The sequence below is a fragment of the Macaca nemestrina genome, chromosome 9 (genome assembly GCF_043159975.1).
Source record: "Macaca nemestrina isolate mMacNem1 chromosome 9, mMacNem.hap1, whole genome shotgun sequence".
NCBI lineage: Eukaryota > Metazoa > Chordata > Mammalia > Primates > Cercopithecidae > Macaca > Macaca nemestrina.
Genome location: NC_092133.1, coordinates 588,635 through 608,384, shown reverse-complemented (window position 1 = coordinate 608,384; position 19,750 = coordinate 588,635). Strand labels below are relative to the sequence as shown.

Sequence of the window (19,750 nt, the reverse complement as noted above, 5' to 3'; positions counted from 1 at the left end):
CAGGCTCACGGACGGCGCCCACTGCCTGTGTCCCTGCCTGTGTCCCTGCCTGTGTCCCTGCCTGTGGGGGGTGAAGCCCTCTCGGGGCCTCTTTCTCGAGGTCCTTGATCCCATCACAACGGCTCTGCCCAGAGGCCCCCGCTTCCGAATACCATCAGCTTGGTGGTTAGTGCCATCCTACCAACTGTCGGGTGGGATAAAATACATTTAGACCAGAGTGGCTGTGATTACAGGGACAGGCTGAGGCGAGGCCATGGCTAGAGTCACAGTGGCCGCCGGGCAGCCGTACCTGTGCTGGCCACAGCCTGGATGAGTCGGGCCCCAGACATGGTGGTGGTCATGGAGAGGGTCACAGCCACAGGCGGGCACGGCGGGCTCAGCCCCAGGCTATGGCCGAGGTCATGCTGAGCCAGTCTAATCACAGTCTCGTCCTGATGTGCCTGACGCCTGCTCCAAGGGACGCCCGCGGCCTCTGTCTCTGAGACAGTGTGTGGCCGAGTCCTGGCGTCTCAGGGCCTCAGTGTCTTCATCCACCAAGAGATCAGGTTGCTCAAGCTTCTGCAAACCCCTTTCAGCCTCAGTGTGCCAGGGTGACGTAAGGCAGAATTTTCCAGTGGCCACCACTCAGGGCAGACTCAGACGGCCTGTCTGCTCTCCCCTGACCGGGTCCTCAGACAGCTGCCCCTGACTCCACAGAGAGCCTGGACTTCCCAGGGACAGAGCCTGCGCCCCAGGGGGCCCCTTCCACGCCTCCCTGTGCAGGGGACAGAGCCTACGCACCAGGGGGGCCCTTCCAAACCTCCCTGTGCAGAGCCGCTGCTCACATGAAACCTCCTTCCTGCCCCACAGCGCCATCCGCATCAGTCGCCGGGGCCGGCACACGCTCCTGAACTTCTGCTTCCACGCGGCCCTGACCTTCACGGTGTTTGCCGGCGGCATCAACCGCACCAAGTACCCCATCCTGTGCCAGGCGGTGAGTGCCGGGGCGCCTTCGCTGGCTCCTACCAGAGGGGAAGTGTGGAGCATTGTCTTGTTTACTGAATAATATTCCAGCATTGGCTCAGCTATTTCCCGGGAAGGGGTTGGGCCCCGGTGTGTTGGCGTCTTGGCTTCACGCCGTGCGAGGCCCGTGTGCCCCACGTTTGACCCCAGGGTTGAGTCCACCATGCGGCCCCCTCCAGGCCTGCACTAACATTTACCGTCCCCAAAGAGCGCACTCCCTGGGAGCAGGGACACAGCCTGCCCCTCCCGGAGAAAGTGGTGGGGCAGCTCGAGGAGGGACACACGCTCCCGTCAAGGGAGGAACCTGCAGGTGCCGCTGCCTGAGTCCCCAGGAGGGCAAGTGCATCCTCTACACAGACCCCTGGAAGCCAAACAGAAATGTCATTCGGGAAACCCTCCTCCCCCGTCGCAGGGAGAGCTGGAGACTTGAAGCACACAGGAGGGCTCCTCACTTCTAGGGGCCCAGCCTGACCTTGGTTTAAAAGGGGGGACATGTACCTCACACTCAGTTCCTGGCAGAGCTCATTGTAGAGACCCTCACATCAACACTAAGCCCCGTCCTCATCCACTTTGGGCTGTGGCTCATGGCCAAGGAGAGGACCTGCCCGGAGCCTCTGTAGCCACAGCTCTGGGGCGGCTCCTCCCTGTGCACCCAGCCCAGTCCCGGTGGCCACCCCACTTCAGCAGCCACACAGCCCCGTACAGTCACCTCCAGGGCCCAGACACAGCCAGGGGGTTGCCATGGACAGCAGGGCAACTTGCCAGGGATCTGCCCTGTGGTTTCTAGGACCCTCCCGTAGTACCTGGCACTGACGTGCACCTGCAGACAGCAGTGGTCGAGACTCCCACAGGGGCTGCTCCACAGGGGTGTCTGGGGAGAATCCGGGCAGAGTGCACAGAACCCCCCCGACTCCCCCTAGGCTCCCGTACCTGCCTGCAGCGGCCACGGGCTTCCTTCCTTCCCAGCACCACACTTCCATGTGCCAGACCAGGACGGGCTGGGCAGGCGCTCTCACAAACACAGGGCCCTGGCGTCCGGCACGCAGAGGAGATGCCCTGTCTGTGTGACCGCACATCATGCCAGCCTGCCCCGAGGCCGAGCCCAGCATGGCCCCAGGCGGAGGGGTCGCTGGCACGCACCTGAAGGTGGCTGAGGTCGGATGCACCTCCTGCCTCCTTAATCGTTCCTCTGATACGCTGGAAACAACCACAGCAAGTGCCTGGGAAACGCCACTGATGTCCCGCCTGTAAGTGCCTGCGAGAGGCCATCACCGTCACGTCTGCACTTCGCCACCAAGCACGCCACACACAGACAGAGCCTGCTGGATCCGCAGGTGGCCCCCCACCACCACCAGCCAAGGGCCCTCGGCAAACCCTGCCCACGCCTTCGGGAGCACCTGCCACCGCCTGCCTGGATGGAGCTCCCGGGGCCCGAGCCTGTGGCGACAGCTTGGGGCGGATGCTGGGGTGTTGGGGCTGCGGCGGGCAGGTCTGGAAGGTTCTGGAGGGTTGCAGTCTTGGAGGACATCTTGGTAAGGCTGCAGTCCTCAGGAGGAAATCAGCGGAAAAGACTGTGGCCTGTCTCCAGATGCCGTCCTGATCTCCCAGGGAGCACGGTCCACTCACTCGCTCACTCAGCAAACGTGCTGAGGGCCTATGAGGTGCCAGGCCATGCTCTGGGCACTAGGGCACTGCCAGAGACAAGCCCACATGGCTCACTGTGGAGCCGCATTCCAGGACAGGAAGCAAGTGTGGAAGACGAACCGTGGGAGCAGCCGGGGGTGGGAGATGCCTGCCGGACGCGTGACGCCAGGTTGGGGAATTGGAGGCAGGGGCCGCAGTGGCTGCAGTCCCAGAACCACTCGGGAAGCTCACAAGGCAACGTTCTCCGAGCCCCCGATGCACTGTCTTCCCCTGTGCTCTGCCACGTGAACAGAAGCTTTCTCACTGATCTAACACTGAGGCCAGGCCGGTTCCACATTCGCAGCCTCTGGGTAAGGAGGAAAATTCAGCCACCACCGGCTGGAGGAAGAAGACCTGGGGGTCTAGTAAAAACTAGACTTGGAGCCCGACCTGCCCACACGTGGGCCAGTGGTGCCCGGTCCGCCTGCCCCCCCGCCCGCCTCACGCTTGTCACACCCACCTTCCTGCCCGCCTGCCCCGCCCACCAGGGCCACAGCCCAGCACTGAGTGAAGCCTGGTCCCAGGCTCTGGATGGCTGGAGAGGACGGACGGTTGCTATGGCGACAGAGAGATGGCCACAAGCCCGTTCGCCGGCTGAGTGACATCGTCAACAGAGACAGGCGCTGGCCCTGGGTCTGGCAGGGTAGGCCGGCCGTGGAGCACTGTTGGACGCCGATGGCTTCCCTGCAGCCTCCCCACCTGTCCAGCCTGAAGTCAGTGTCTGGGACTCCGAGCTCTGCCGCTTATACCTTCTCGTGATCCCCAAATGCACACGGCCTGGGTGAGGCTCAGCCCAGACAGACAAGGGGCAGGGCCGGCTCTGCCATCCTCCTCAGCGCCCCAGGCAGTGACAATGACAGCCCCGCGGCTGCTTCCTTGAAAGAAAGAACCCGAGGCCCAGCTGCGGGGCCTCTGCCCCGCTCCTCCACATGGTGCCCCGGTTTCCAGGCCTCCCTGTCTCCACCAGGCTGCACGAGGCCTGGGCACGGGGATGGGACTCGCCAGGCCAGGAGAAAGGGTGGCGCCCCCGGGGCCTGCTGTGTCTCCTGCCGCCAGCGGCACGCAGGGAGCTCATCTGAAACTGCAAACGCGGCCGTCCGGTCTTTCCAGCCCACCCCACAGCATTCTCATCAATTATTGCAGAGCCTCCTCAGAAGTGAAAATGGAGCTCTGGATTTGATAAATCATCATAATGGTGTGACGTTAGCTTTATGCGGCAAATCTCTATATTCCTTAAACATTTATGTCCTTTCCAATTATAGCAGTATTTTACCTGTCATTTCAAAATGTCAGGTTATTACTCCAAAGGTAGCAGTGTGGCCCTGGTAATCAACTAACGCAGGAAATCTCCATAGCAATGAGGAAAGGCGACCTGCAGGGTCACACGAATGCGTCCCCATGGGGGGCTCATCCTATTCACAGTAAGAGCATCCTGGCATGACCCCCTGGAGGACTTCACCTCCTCTCCCTTGGTGGACACCTGTCCAGGTCTGAGCTCAGGGGACGTTGGTCTGCAGCTCACAGGGTCCCGTGCCTGGGCCACAGGGACCACATTGGGTTGTGCATGCAGGGGCGTGTGAGTGCACAGAACCATTGGTCCCCACAGACTCCCTGCTCCCGTCTCTGTGCGGAAGGGGAGCAAAGTCGAGCCGTTCAAGGGTCTCTGCAGCTCGGCGTCTCCCTGTGACTCCCGGGCGGCTGTGGGGTGGCCGCCGTCTGCCCTGGGATACAGACGCTCCTGGCTGCCTGCTGCTCTCATTCTTGAAGCCGCAAGCCCAGGCCGGGGCTGCTGGGCTTTGGGGGGTGGGTCCCCACCGAGGGCCTGGCTGACCGCTGCTCTCCCACAGGTGGGCATCGTGCTGCACTATTCCACGCTGTCCACCATGCTGTGGATAGGAGTGACCGCCAGGAACATCTACAAGCAGGTGACCAAGAAGGCCCCTCTGTGCCTGGACGCAGACCAGCCGCCGTACCCCAGGCAGCCCCTGCTCAGGTACTGAGTGCACATGGGCGCGAGGCCCTGCCACCTGGGCCCTGGACACTGCATGCGCCTTCTGGGCTCGCCTTCTGGGTCTTGGCAAACCTCCTCGCCAGGCCACCAAGGCCTGAGGACGATCCGGTCCGTGGGGGAGGGTCAGTGTTCCCAGGGAGGGTGGAGAGCAGGCGAAGGAGCTGGGGGTGGGGCAGTGTGCTGGAGGGGAGGGGCGACGGTCCCTGGGGGTGAGGCGGAGGGGACCCAGAGGGTGGAGGGTCCCGGGTGGGGTCTGAGGCAGGCGGTGCCCTGCCCTCCACATCTGCGGCTGGAGCCCAGCTGGTCTGGGGCTGGCATGTGCTGGGGCTGGACGAGCCTCCTGTGCTGCAGAATTGCTGGCACGAGACCCTCTGTGCCCCGCAGGGCAGCCACGCTGGGGAAATGGGCTCTGGGTGGTTTTGGCTTCGGCTTCATGGTCTCCGTAACATCAGGCAGCTGACTGTTGGTGGGGGAAAACCTCACATGCTCAGGCACTCATTTCAAGGTGGCCCTGGCCTGGGCCTTTCGGACCAGGAGGCAGGTGTGGTCCCCCAGTTCCCAGCACCTCCCCATCTCTGCTGTGTGAGGCCCGGGTGCTGGGATGGGACACTCGCCCCCACCCGCAGCCTACACCAGCTCTTGGTCCCCATCCATCCCCAGGCCGGGATATCACCGTGGCCTTGGTGGGAACCATGGGCCTGCCTGGGGGTGGAAACAGCCCATGATGGCATGGGCGCAGACCTCCCTCTCTCCCTCCCTCCCTCAGTCCAGAGCCAGGGAAACCCAGGCGTCCACGTCTGGGCGGTGGCAGAAGCTCCCCTGCACCAGCAGGAAAAAGCCGGGTCAGGGAGCCCGGACAGCTGCTTTAGACAGGGGTCTGGCCGCAGCCGTGACGGGGCCGCGGAGCTCGCCAAGGAGTTCCAGCGCCTTTGGTGTTTCCTTTTCTGAACTGAGACTGAATTCCAAACACTCAGTCGGCAACAGCCAGGCTCAGAGTGTGGCCTCGAGGCCTTGGGTGCCTACCTGGCCCATCCTCTGGGGTTCCCTGAGGCTCCCTGAAAGCCTGCCTTGGGCACCTTTGGTTTGCCCGGAGCAGCGCCCTGTGTGAGGCACCCCTGCCAGAGGCTGCTCTGAGGCCGGCGGTCCCCGGGGGTCTTGGAGGACATTCGTCCAGTTGCGTGTGAGATGTGGTTCCTGCTGGTGCAGGGACACCTGCTTCCTCGGAAGGGCTGTCTGGCACTGTCCCATCCAAAACCGTCTGAAGAATTCATTTCAAGGCAGATACAGCCACGTCCTGTGTTGTCTCGGTAAACAGGGCTCACCTTCCACCCGGAGCATTTTCTGACGCTGTTTGATTTTCAGATCCACGCAGACACGTTGCCACTTAGCAACCAGGGCTGGGTGGTGCTTCTGCCGCTGGTGGGGGCTGGGGAGGTAGGGTTTCATTATCTTGCCTCTCCTGCCAGGGAGGCCCCAAGTCCCCTGGGTTTATAAATCACTCTCAAAATGCATTTCCTCATCTGTAATTGATGGAAGAGCTGCCTGGTTTTGAAGACCAGGCTGGCAGCCGTGGAGCACCCCGGCACTCTTCTGTCCGCCGTCTGCCAGTGCGCACCACAGAGCCGTGCGTCTGTCCAGGTGCTGGGGGGCCAGCGGGCCCGGGCTTTGGCACTGACCGGCGGGCCCAGCGACGGCAAGGCCCTGCTTGCGGCCACGGCGCTGAGGCGACTGCTGTTCCTCCTGGGGCTGCCTGGAGACCCCCATCCTCCACCCCCTGCCCTCTGGGCCCCCTTCCTCTGTACAGAAAGGTCTTGACATTGTGGCAGGGGGAGTCCACATGGTGCCGTGTTCCAGCTGTGTTCCTTGGTTACTGGCCTGCCTGGTCACTCTGTCTCCCCAGCCGCTCCCCAGGTGCCTGGTTAGGGCTCGGCCTGTGCACCCCTGAGGCAGGTGCAGACTCGGGAGTGGTGGGCGGTGTTAGCTTGGACTTCGCTGAGGGCCTGCCCTCTCCATGGCCAGGCCTGGGGCTGCTGGGAGACTGTGCTGGGAGACTGGGCGTCACCTCCTCAGGGAGACCAGCAGGCTGGAGCGGAGCCTTTCTCCCCACACCCCAGAGGGGCTCACGATCAGCCCTGCAGGCCCTGGCCCAGAGCCTCTTCTCACCTCCCCCTCCTCCACCAGGAAACCTCCTCATCAGAGAGGCCCTTCCCAGCGGCCCTGCCTCCCCAGCCCCATTCCCTGGCCTACACATTATCACCGCCAACAGAAATTTGGTTCCTGAGTTCCAAGAATCTTGCAGTCTGGGAGGGAAGGGTGTGGACGCCTCTCCAGGCAGCGTGTTGCCCACACCCTCTCTGGCTGTTCCCATGCTGCCCTCTGAAAAGAAGATCCGCACCACTCCCTGCCTGACCCCCGCCGGGACGGGGCGGCACCGCCAGCTCCCACTCACCCGCCGGGACGGGGCGGCACCGCCAGCTCCCACTCACACCGACAGGGGCCGAGTCTCAGCTGCTGCGCATGAAGGAGCCGTGTGTACCGCCCGCCCACCGCCGGCCCAGCTCTGCAAGTGTTAACAAGAAGTAACGAGAAAACGGCCGTCCCCGAGAAGCGGCTGTGTGAACTCAGAGGACGCTCCTGGAGCTGCCGACGTTTTGAGAAAGCCCTCGCCATCCTGAAGGCCCACAGCCAGGGTTTGCCACATGCAGCGGCCGCCTCTGCTTGACTTCGTGGAAACCAAACCTTCAAAGTCCAGGGAAGATACAGCCACGTCAAATGTTGCCACACTGGTGTCCGTGAGCATTTCACACGCCTGAGGCCCTCTCTGTGTGAGCATGGGGGATGCCCCACCTCTGCGTGGGACCTCCCCTCTCCACAAGACAGCCTGGTTGGCAGAGGGGGCGGACACCCCCCAAGACCCCCAACTCTGCAGGGGTTGGACTCCGTGGGCAGGAACCTGCCCTCTGGTCAGGGTGAGGTCAAGGAGTGGAGGGGCCAGTCCAGGGAGGCCCAGCAGCGAGAAGCCAGAAGCTTCTGTGGCACAGCAGGGGCCCCATGACCAAGGTCACAGCCACCGTCCACCTCTCCCCTCACGCAGGGGTGTGGCCCTTGTTACTATGACAACACAAGCCTGGGCTCTGCGCGGGATTCTGCCACTTTCTAGATGGGGATTCACCTGATCTCATCTCCCCTTGGTCCCAGGATGAGCCCCCCACGAATGTGGGCCTGTGTGGAGAGATTTGGGGGCACCCTCTGCCACCCCAGTTAGGAGGCACTGCACAGTCAGGCCCTCAGAACCGCCCTGGGCCTGCGGAAGGGCAGTGGCCTGACGGGTGTGTGGTCTGAAGCCCACACCAGGGCGAGGGCGGCAGGACTGGAACCCAAGGGGGGTGCCTTGGATTTGGGGGGCGCTGGAGCCCTTGCTGGCTGCAGCTTCCCTGCTTTGGTCCCAGGCCCATCGCTCCCCTCCATTCACACAGTGTTTTCTCCAAATTCCAGCAGCATCGCAGCCGGTGAGGCCCCTGCCGACTGAATGAGTCACACGCAGGCCCCAGCTCCTAGGAACCTTTGGAGACCCTTTTCCAGGCCCGAGCTGTGGCCCTGCCTGGGCCCCTGCCCAGCAGCCCCACCAGGATGGGTCCCTCTGCTCTCCTCAGCTCCTGCCATGCCAGGATCTGGTCATCTCCATCCACCCACACGGATCCCTGTGGGCGTCCCTAGCACAGCGGCTCTGGGCCAAGGAGGGTGCACAGGATGGGCGCAGCCTGGCCTCAGGGCACAGGGGACTGGAGAGCCCCCAGGAAGGGCACCAGCCACCAGATGCTGGCTTCCCCACATCGGGGGCACCGTGGCAGACACCTATCCCAGATCCTGTTGAGGTGAGGCCTGGGCGACTGGATGGACGTCCCACAGAATGTGCAGCACGCTTCCTGGGGGAAGGCCGTCAAGACCAAAGACACTCAGATAACGTGGCAGGTCATGTCTCTGTACACAGTCTCACCCCCGCGGCTCAGAGTGGCTATCACGGGCTCCTGGGCAGTGTTTATCGGGGCCACGCCAGCTCTGAGCATCACTGGAGTCACAGCTACATCTGAAGGCCGTGTTAAGAAGCACTACGTCTTCCAACCGTGAGCACAGGACGTGTTTCCTTTTGTTTAACTCTGTAATTTCTTCCAGCAAAGCTTTGCGGAAGAAATTTCCAGTGCACACATCTTGCACCTCCTTGGCTGAATTTTCTCCCAAGGATTTTATTCTCTTGATGTTATTATAAATGGGATTCTTTTCTTAATTTTCTTTTTGGATTGTTCATTTGCTTGTGAACAAAACACAACTGATTTCTGTGTGCCAACCTTGTGTCCTACAGCTTTGCTGAGTTCCTTTATTGGCTCTAGTTAGTGTTTTGTTAATTCTTTAGTATTTCCTGTATATATAATTATCACGTCATCTGTACACAGGGATCGTTCTACTTCTTCCCTTACAGTCTGGAGGGCTTTATATTTTTTTCTTGCCTAATTGTGCTGGCTACAACTTCCAATACAATGTGATTCTCTCTTTTTTTTACTTGTCAGTCTAGCTAAAGGTTTGCTAATTTTCTTGATCTGTTTAAAGAGTCAGTTTGAGTTTCATTAATGGTCTTCATTTTTCTGTTGTCTATGTTATTTATCTCCACTCTGATCTTTATTACTTCCTTTTTTCCATTAGCGTTGGATTTAGCTTGCTCTTCTCTTGTCAGGTTTCTTATGGTGTAAAATCAGATGGTTGACTTGAGCTTCTTTTTCTTATGTGGATGTTCATGGCTATGAATTTTCCTCTGTGTGCTGCTTTTCCTGCATCCCTGAGTTATCTTGTGGGGTATTTTGTTTCACTTATCTCCACAGTGTCACTTCTACTTTTCCTGGTGATTTCTTCTCTGGCCCACTGGTTGTTTAAAAGTATGCTGTTTAATTCTCACAGATGTCTAGATAGTCAGGGAAAAAAACACCCTAAAATTGTGCTGCAACTGTTAGTGTCAAGCTGAATGAAGGGAATCCCCGCTCGATCAAAGCAGCATGGCTTTGGGGAGCTTGTCTCTGTAAGGAGATCTTCATTACAATGATGAAAACATTGTTTCATTTCTTCCTTGTGATTTGGGTACAGCAGAGGGGTGGGAGGGAGTGGGTGACCCTGCGCATCCTGCTGTGTGGCCTGCCCTGGCCAGGCCAGCCTTCTTCCCTTTCTCCACGTGTGAGGAGTGGAGCAGGTGTGGGCATGAGGGGCCAGGGAGTGCCTCAAGGTTAGGCCTGGACCAGACGTCACACAGACCTTTCTGAGCACACCTGGGAGTGTGCAAGGCCTGCTGCCCTGCTGGTGTCTTCAGTGCAAGTGTGGTTGTAGGTTGAGTGTGAGTCTGTTTCCTGGCCCCAGAGCTCTGCCTTGGGGCCTCCTGTGGGTGAGAAACCACACAGAACCTGGCATGAGCCTTCAGCCAACAGAAGTGCCACCCTCAGCCTTGCAGGAGGGAGTTTAGGGGAAGGACAGATGCAGCCTCAACCGAGGAGTTCATGGACTCTTGGCACTGCTAAGTGGGGCTAGGGTGACTCCGTGGAGAAGGAAGTAGGGAGGGACGCCAGACGGGGAGAAGGAAGCAGCTTGGACACAGGACCCCCCAGGCCCACAGAGGCACTGGCTCAGCCACCCAAGCCCTCGCAGTGGCGCCTCCTCGGATTCAAGCACCCTCACCTTTGACCAACATGGTGGCCACTGTCACCTCCCAATACTCTCAAGATTCTAGACACTAGACTCTGTTGCAATACTCTGTCCCAAAAACACCATTTGCAGTCTGCACACCAGTCCTGACCACCACACACATTTGCCACAGCCTCCTGTTGCCTCCCTCAGATATCCCAAGACAGCTCAACACTGTGTGCATGTGGCCCCAGCTCCACTCCTCCCTCAGTCCCACAAGGGAACCAGCTCCATTTGGTCCCAGCTCCACCCTTCCCCTCATGTCCTCCATGGCCCCAGCCCCACCCCCTCCCCTCATAGCCTCCATGGAAGCAGCCCCACCCCCTCACCTCTCGACCTCCATGGAAGCAGCCCCACCCCCTCACCTCCCGTCCTCCATGGAACCAGCCCCACCCCCTCACCTCCCGTCCTCCATGGAACCAGCCCCACCCCCTCACCTCCCGTCCTCCATGGAACCAGCCCCACCCCCTCACCTCCCGTCCTCCATGGAACCAGCCCCACCCCCTCACCTCCCGTCCTCCATGGAACCAGCCCCACCCCCTCACCTCCCGTCCTCCATGGAACCAGCCCCACCCCCTCACCTCCCGTCCTCCATGGAACCAGCCCCACCCCCTCACCTCCCGTCCTCCATGGAACCAGCCCCACCCCCTCACCTCTCGTCCTCCATGGAACCAGCTCCACCCCCTCACCTCTCGTCCTCCATGGAACCAGCTCCACCCCCAATGTCTTTGCAGCTCAGCAGCCGGCTCTGCTGTCCCAGCATTCGTGTCTGGGTGCTGGACATTGTGCCAAACTCTCTACCTGCTTTCCCAGATGAGGCCACACCTCCAGGCCCAGGAGTCTTCCCCACCTCTCCTGTCCCTCCTCCTCTCCCAGCCCCACTCCCTGGACCTCATTTTTCCTGCTCTGTGGACTGCCCTCACCCCAGTGGGCCTCCGTGCCCTTTTCTCAGCCTGCTGCTCTGCCACCTCCACACCACCTGGATACTTTTTCTCCCCAGCTGGAAGCCTGACTGCCTGCCCCCACGACCACCCCCCAGACCCCCCATTGCTGCTCAGCTATGGCTCAGAGACTTCCTATCTGCCCCTTCCTGGCCTCGCCTGCCCTTTGGGCACTGAGGGTCAGTCCCTCCAGTGGGATGGGCACCTCCCATATCCACTCCAGTCTCCTCCTTGCACCTCAGCTTCCTCTTAGGTGAGACCCCTGACCCTCTGCCTGGTGCCCACCCACTATTGCAGAGCAACTGTCCCCTGACCTCTCCTCCCCTAGATGACAATGACAGGAAGGTCCCTCCTGCTTCGTATTCTCCAGGCTTGGCATCCAGCCCCTCCTGGTTAAATGTTGAAACCAGAAAGAGACAAACGGCAGGGATGTAGCAAATACGTGTGAAATTGCCTCCATGCTCAGCTGGGCTGGATGTGTCGATGGAAAGCAATCAGTTTCATATTTGTTCTGACGCGTGGGTGAGCAGCACACTGCCCGTCAAGCGGTGTCAGGCCCCACAGCCTCTGCACACTCAGGGAGGGGCTGGAAGGACCCAGGACTCAGCAGTGGCGGCGTTTCTGGGTGTGGTTTGTCTCCATAGAAGGATCCACCACAGGGTCAGCGAGGGAAAAGGCGTCCGGCAGAGACCGAGACTCCAAAGTTCTCCCGGGAGACGGCAGGTGGGGAGGACCCACACAGAGCCTGCTCCTTCCCCCAGCAGCAAAACGCAGCAAAGTGCGCCCTGCACTTCTGCCCAGGAGGCCGCTCAGGCTCAAGCTCTGGGTTCTTGCTGGGACGGGTCACTCCTGTGTGCTCTGCCAGCTCCACTGGCCACAGCTACGGATCCTCACACTCCGGCGGGAAGGCAGGTGCCGCCATCAGTCTCAAGGTTCATGCAAACAGCCCAGGCTGCTGTAGTGCTACATCCTGCGTCCCTGCACACAGAGCAGCCTTATCAGGCAGGGACGGGGGGAATGTGTTGAAAGCCACTGACCCAGGCCCCTGCCACGGCCCCGGAGCCTGGCCCTTCTGCAGAGCAACACCGGGCTGCACAGGGTCGAATGTTCTTGAATCCGTCGTTTCTAACTATATGGGTAAGAAGAAAGAAAGGCTGAGAGAGAGATTCGGTAAGAAATATAAAGAAATACTGGAAGAAAAAGAATAAGAGCAAATATGATGTACCCTGAGCTGATCCTTTCTACACAAAACAGGGGCCAGCAGCTTGATGCCCGTGTCTGAACGATTAGCCTGCTTCCTCTACACCCAGATCTCACAATCCAGATTTGTTATTTTCCGGAATTCCGTTTTGACCTCTATTCAGCCACTTCCCCTTCCTTGTCTTTAGTTTCCTGCTCAGTCTCTTTGCCACAGAGTGATGTCTGCCTGGGGCCCTGGACGCAGGTGCTGCTGGATAATTCAGTGATCCCCGGTCCCCAAGCACCTGCTCGCATGTGAGCAGAGCCCACTGAAGGGTTGTTTCTGCATCCTTTAAGTGGAAATGTGGCTGAACTGGGGAGGTTTTGGGTAGGCTGGGCCTCCTGCCCACCACGGGCACCTCCCCTCCTAATCCTGCCAAGCCACATGCCTGCCATGGGCACCTCCCCTCCTAATCTCGCTGGCCACCTGCCCGCCGTGGGTGCCTCTTCTCTTAATCCCTCCATACCACTTGCCCACCATGGGCACCTCCCCTCCTAATCCCACCAGACAACCTGCCTGCCACGGGCACCTCCCTCCTAATCCTTCCAGACCACCTGCCTGCCACAAGCACCTCCCTCCTAATCCTGCTGGCCAGCCCACTTTGAGGAAGGGCCTCTAAATAGACTGAACTTTCCACATTTTCTGCTCCCACTGCCAGCCAAAGGGAAGCCACTCCAGAAACAAGCAGGACTTTTATGATTTCACAGGTGCTTGGGGGCTAATTCCCCATTCAGCAAAGAGTAATTACATCCTAATTTTGCAATCTGGCCACCCTTTCTGGTCAAGTGCACCAAGCTGTGTCGGTTATTTGAGGTCTGTGGGGTGTGTCGGTTATTTGAGGTCTGTGGGCTGTGTCGGTTATTTGAGGTCTGAGGGCTGTGTCGGTTATTTGAGGTCTGTGGGGTGTGTCGGTTATTTGAGGTCTGAGGGCTGTGTCGGTTATTTGAGGTCTGTGGGCTGTGTCGGTTTGGAATTCCACTGGCACCAAGACACTTGGATTCTGTGTCACAGCCCGGCTTGCTGAGGACACCTGCTCCCACCTTTACCCGCCTCGCAGCCTCCCCGGTGCTGGCCAGCCACAGAGGGACGCTCGTCCCCACTGCATGGATGAGTGCTTTCCTGGGACTCTCAGCCAGGAACCCCCTCTAGGCCACAGGGCAAACTCTGGAGACCGCCTTGGGCTTGGGACCTGACCGTGGCCACGCGCTGGGCCTGGCTTGGACCCCACAGGGCTGAGGCCCTCGGGCTCTGGGGCCCTGGGAATGGCCAGTGGGAAGCGTCCACTCCCTCCTGTTCCATCTGGAATGCGTGCCCGAGGCCAGTCCTCAGGATGAGCTGCCTAAGAGCGGGCAGAGGCCACAGGCCAGTGAGCAACCTGGCGCCTGCCACTTCTAAGAATGTGGGTTCACACGGAGAGGGCAAGGATGGGGGTGGGTGGGAGGCAGCCGAGGGAACTTTGTGCCAGGAAAGCCCTGGGGGGAGCAGCTCTGAGGTCTCTGCGAAGCAGCCCTCCCTCCCTTTCGCATCTCCCTGTGGACGCTTGGACGGCAGGCCAGGAAGGGCTCGGGCCTTCCAATTGTGTGGACGCTTGGACCTCAGGCCAGGAAGGGCTCGGGCCTTCCAGCTGTGTGGACGCTTGGACGTCAGGCCAGGAAGGGCTCGGGCCTTCCAGCTGTGTGGACGCTTGGACGTCAGGCCAGGAAGGGCTCGGGCCTTCCAGCTGTGTGGACGCTTGGACGTCAGGCCAGGAAGGGCTCGGGCCTTCCAGCTGTGTGGACGCTTGGACGTCAGGCCAGGAAGGGCTCGGGCCTTCCAGCTGTGTGGACGCTTGGACGTCAGGCCAGGAAGGGCTCGGGCCTTCCAGTTGTGTGGACGCTTGGACCTCAGGCCAGGAAGGGCTCGGGACTTCCAGCTGTGTGGACGCTTGGACGGCAGGCCAGGAAGGGCTCGGGACTTCCAGCTGTGTGGACACTTGGACGGCAGGCCAGGAAGGGCTCGGGCCTTCCAGCTGACCCTCTAGTCCAGCCCTGAGCTTTACAGATGGGGAAACCGAGGCCCCAGAGGCACGGAGGCTCGCCCAGAGTGCTGGCCGGGCCACCAGGACCTGGCATCTCACACTTTGGCGGTCCCCTGACTCTGTAGACACCGTGAGTACCTCCCCCTCCTGCTGGTCCTGTTGTCTGCTGACAGCAGTGTTGGTTGAGGATGGGAGGAGGGGCCACGTGGCACAACCCCTTCTCCACCCCCAGGAGTAGCACCAAGCCCAGTGCCAGCCGCTTAGCTCCCCTGAGCAGGAGCAGAGGACACTGGAGCTTCGAGGGCAGAGCAGGACACACCGCCACTGATGCCTGGGTCCAGTGGTGGCCCCTCGAGGCCACACGTGGCCTGACATCCTGGAACACAGGTGCTCTTCACAGCACAAGTGATCCTGCAGACCCATCCGTGGGTACCCACTACGAGTGGACATAGCGACAGTGCTATGGCGTTCAAAGCATCTTGTCAGTCATGAAGCATCTTCGGCTCGTGTCTGGAGCCGGGCATCGTGGTGCCATCTGCAGGGCACGGCTGGTGCCTGGGACAGTGGAGCTGTCCTTCTCCACCTGACTGCTGTCTTGCCAACCTGCCTTCCTCCTGGTGCCCACGCCGTCCTCCTCCATCCATCCTCAGCAGTGATGGAATGCAAAGGAGCCCAGGATGCACTTCTGAGGCTCGCCTGTGACTTTCCAGAGATACTTAGACAAATGGACGTAAATAGCTCTTGGATCCTAGCAGGAATTCTCAACCTGATTTCTCTGAATTCAGAAGTCACAGTTAACTCAGAATGCTAACCGGGCCAGGGACCACGATCTCACAGAGGGGTCCTGTGTCCCAGGGAGGTGAGGGTGCCAGGGCTGTCTCCTGAGGTATCTGCTACCCGCCCCTGCACTGCCCGCTCCCCGAGGCCACGTCTGCACATGTGATTTCCTTGGCTCCTTCTGCTCCTGGGCGGCGCCAGCCTCAGGTCCACACCTGGAATCCACCGTCTTTCCTGTGACAAATGACCTCGGCGCATCGAAGGCCCCCGGGGGCCACAACCTCTATGAGTGTGACTGGCTGGTGGGGCAGCGCTGCTGTCCTGGGGACACGCTTCCCGTGGAGAGGCGGCTAGGAGCCTGGGGGGCTTCATCGAGGGGTTCTGGAAGGGCTCAGTGGTCAAACTTCAACGTGCACCTGGGCCTCACCCATCGCCTGAGTGGGGCTGTCCCGAGTCCACCCCCAGCTCCTGAGCCCTCCTCACCCCTCAGCCTTCCCCTGGGCGGGGCTGGCACAGGCTGGGGTCCTCCACATCATCTCCGGCAGGGCAATGGCACACAGGCTCTGCCCAGTGGTCAGCAGCAGGCACGGGCAGGCACAGGGAGGAGGCAACCCCAGAGTAAAGGGAAACCGACAAGGCCTCTGTGCCCGCGAAAGCCGGGCTCTGGATCTGGCCAAAGAACGGTCCTCATGAGGCCACAGCTGGACTCAGCCTAGAGGCCTGACCCCAAAGGACATGGTGGATCAGGGGTACCCTGAGAAGGGTGGCCCCAAGGCCTGGCCCATGCTTGGCAGAAGGGTTTGCAGCGCTGGTCAGCCGCCTCCTTGAAGACGGGGGGAAACGAATAATCACAGGTGGCTCCCCGGGAAGGAGCCCAGGACCCCACGGGCACTGTGAGGACTCAGCACAGCCAAGGACCGGCTCATGGCGCTGTCATCCCTCCCGGGCCCCTCGAACCACCCACTGCTGGGACCCTGGACACGTGAGCTGCAAGTCTCCAGCCCTCACTGTCCTCAAGATGGCCATGTCCCCTCATCCTCTGAGCTGCCAGGGCCACACATCAGACCCAGCCCCGAGACACCACTGCCAGGTCCTGGTGTACTACAGCCCCCAACCCCTCCCTGCCTTCCAGAGACCCTGCCCCAGGGGAGAGCTGGCGCTCTGCTCCAGCATCCACCCAGCAAGACCCTCTCCCTACCTTATCCCTCCCTCTTACCCCTCCCCCTTTCCCTCCCTCCTTTCCCTCCGCTTTCCCCTCTCCCTCCCTCGACTCCTCCCCTCCCCTCCTCACCTTCCATGGGCTCCAGGTCAAGCCCAGGGCTAGATGCATGCCTGGCCCACCCATGCCGCTCTGCAGGGGCACTCCTGGTGGAGCCCAGGCCCCCTGCCGCCCTACCCTGGGCCGCTGCCCATCGCAAGGCCATGATGGACGAGTGTGGATTGGGTGAAAGACACAGTAATGAAATGTGGTGAAAATGCTCCTAGAAGCCCAGCTGTCGCCTTGCACAGTCCCTTGGCCTTTGGGGGATCCCAAAGCTCTCAGCTCCTACATGGTCCAGGCTTTGTCAGTGCCCCCTGCCCCCCTGCTGCCACACACGGTCCCTTCAGGGCCACCACGGCCACTCCAGCTCCCTCAGTCCCTGTCTGGTGGGCGTCCCCTGGCCCTGCCCAAACCCTCCTCCCACCCAGACCACACCCAAGGCCGCCCCCAGCCGCCCCGCAGCACACCCAACCCCCCACAGGCGTCCTCTCCCTCCGGTGTGGCAGCCCTCGGCCCCCACAGGCATCCTCTTCCTCCGCTGTGGCAGCCCTCAGCCCTCTCATGATGAAGAGCCTCCGACACCCAACCAGAAATATGGGGCAGCCTAAGGAGGGCCCCCTTCCTCTGTGGTGGGGACACCGCCGATGGAACCCCAGGCTTCCTTCCTGTTGGCCACGCCTCTTTCTTTCCTGCATCCTCTCCTGCCCATCAGACCCCACCCTCTGGTCAGTTCCGAGTCAGGCCAGGGGTGGGCAGGCCCCTGGAGCAGAGGCTCCTCTGGGAACCCAAGGCGAATGAGGAACACCAGGATAGTGTCAGCAGACAGATGCAGGTCTGACCCCTGGTTCGGGACAGAGGACGGGGAGGGTAGAGGGTGGTGGGGATGCTTTTCACCATCACTGTCCCCATCCAGTCACTGGAGCAGCTTGTGGAAGGTGGCCTCGGTCGGTCATGCTCTCTGTAGTGGGGTCCAGGGCTCAGTCGCAGGTGCTCTCGTGGAGGCACAGTCAGAAGGGGGAAGGTGAAGGTATGAGCCAGCCGGATGCCAGTGTCAGAGCACCCCAAGTGAGGGGTCAGTGCCCGGCAGGAGCTGAGAGTCACATGCTGTCTGGTCCAGAGTGAGGACTGCTGGCCGCCCTCCTGCGAGTGGACAGAGGGACACAGTCCAAGGCACAGAGGCAGCACCCAGAGTCCACCCCTGCCCACTGCCTGGGTCCGAGACCCGAGAACTGTGCATACAGAGCAGGCACCTGCCCAAAGCCTGGCCTGAGTGAGTGCCCAGGGTGCCCAGCAAACACCCACGGAGCAGCCAACTGACGGTGCATCCAGCCTGGAGCCCCACAGAGGCCAAGCGCTCAGTGTGGCCACACCAGACCTGCCCCCTGGGAGGTCCCGTGCACTGTGAACGCAGCCAGGGCACGGCCCGAGAGATTGCCTGGGCTGGGAGGCCCCAGGATCAGGCCCTCACTAGCCCAGGCACCTGCTCAGGGCTGGTGCTCCCTGGTCTTACCCTTGGAGCTCAGGCCATGGACAGTCGAGAGGAGATTGGCAAGGGTCAGCTCAGCATCTGGAATGGGCCTGGAGAAGGGGATCGACTGTGTCCCTAACCTCAGCCGAGTCCCATGTGTTTCTGGGTTCTGCGCACGTGGCCTCAGTGGCTGAAATAACGGGCAGCCAGCAGTGACTTAGAGACACGAGACTGGCTGCAAGGCCACTTGCAATCTGGTGACTTCATTCTGGGATCCTGGGAGGAGTCCCTGCCAGGCCCAGCTCCCCTGTCACCCTAGTTGCCAGCTCCAACCAGTGGCCAGGCAGCAATCATCCCCACCCGTCCCTTTGCCCACACGCTGGTCGTCCTCCTGTCCCGTCCGGGACAGCAGGTAGGGCTGTGGCTAGTTGACTGGTAAAGCTGTGTTTGACAGTGGAGCCTGGGAGGGAATGAGCCAGCTGATCAGGCCAGCCAGGTGAGCCCTGTGGGGAGCTGGACGTGTCCCCAGGCTGACACCACTGCACCCAGTCAGCACTGGCACCAGCTTCCAGATGATTCTCTGGTCTCACCGTCTCCAGGAACTGCGGCCCCACCAGCCTCTTCCTGCCTCATTTCCCAAACTTCCTTTTCATTAGAGAGCAAAACCCCTTGAGGACCAGCGGCTGTATGGTCCACGGAGGCCTCGGGTAACAGTGCCCACAGGATTTTTAAGTTAAGGTATGTACATTGTTTCTTTAGGCATAATTGCTATCGCACTTAGTCAGCTACAGTACAGTGTAAATACAACTTTTATGTGTTGTATTAGTCCACTGTCACACTGCTATAAAGAAGTACCCAAGAGTGGGTAATTTATAAGGGAAAGAGGTTTAATTGACTCACAGTTCCGCATGGCTGGGAGGCCTCAGGAAACTTACAGTCATGGTGGAAGGGGAAGGAGAAGCAGCACCTTCTTCACAAGGAGACAGGAGAGAGAAGGGAAGAGCAAAGGGGGAAGAGACTCCTATAAAACCTTCAGTCTCGTGAGAATTCACTCAATATCATGAGAACAACATGAGGGAAGCCACCTCCTGATCCAACCACCTCCCACCAGGTCCTGCCCTCAACACATGGGGATTACGGGATCACAGTCTGAGATGAGATTTGGGTGAGGACACAGAGCCAAACCATATCATGTGCACTGGGAAACCAAAAACTGTGTATGATTCACTTTATTGCAGTGTTTGGAACTGAACCTGTACCATCTCTTCAGTGTGCACACACATCACACACACATGCACTCACACACCACACACATGCATTGCATACATGTGCACATACACTCATGCAGTTACATCACACGCACTCACACACACACCACACACATACACACACTTGCACTGCACACGTGCACACCCAGGCACTTACACGCACTCACACTCACACCACATACACACACACTGAACACGTGCATACTCAGGCACTTACATGCACTCATACTCACCACACATATACACACACTTGCACTGCACATGTGCACACTCAGGCACTTACACGCACTCACATCACACACACACACTGAACACGTGCATACTCAGGCACTTACACGCACTCACATTCACCACACACATA

At 60.2% G+C, this 19,750-nt stretch overlaps 1 protein-coding gene across 1 annotated transcript in view; it reads left to right on the top strand.

Moving 5' to 3' along the window:
• The window catches only part of LOC105471098 (adhesion G protein-coupled receptor A1), a 59,001-nt gene that overhangs the window by 26,269 nt on the left and 12,982 nt on the right, over window positions 1-19,750 (top strand). Inside the window, 2 exon segments of the mRNA XM_071068896.1 lie at window positions 850-973; window positions 4,533-4,678. Of these exon segments, the coding sequence (XP_070924997.1) occupies window positions 850-973; window positions 4,533-4,678 (270 nt within the window).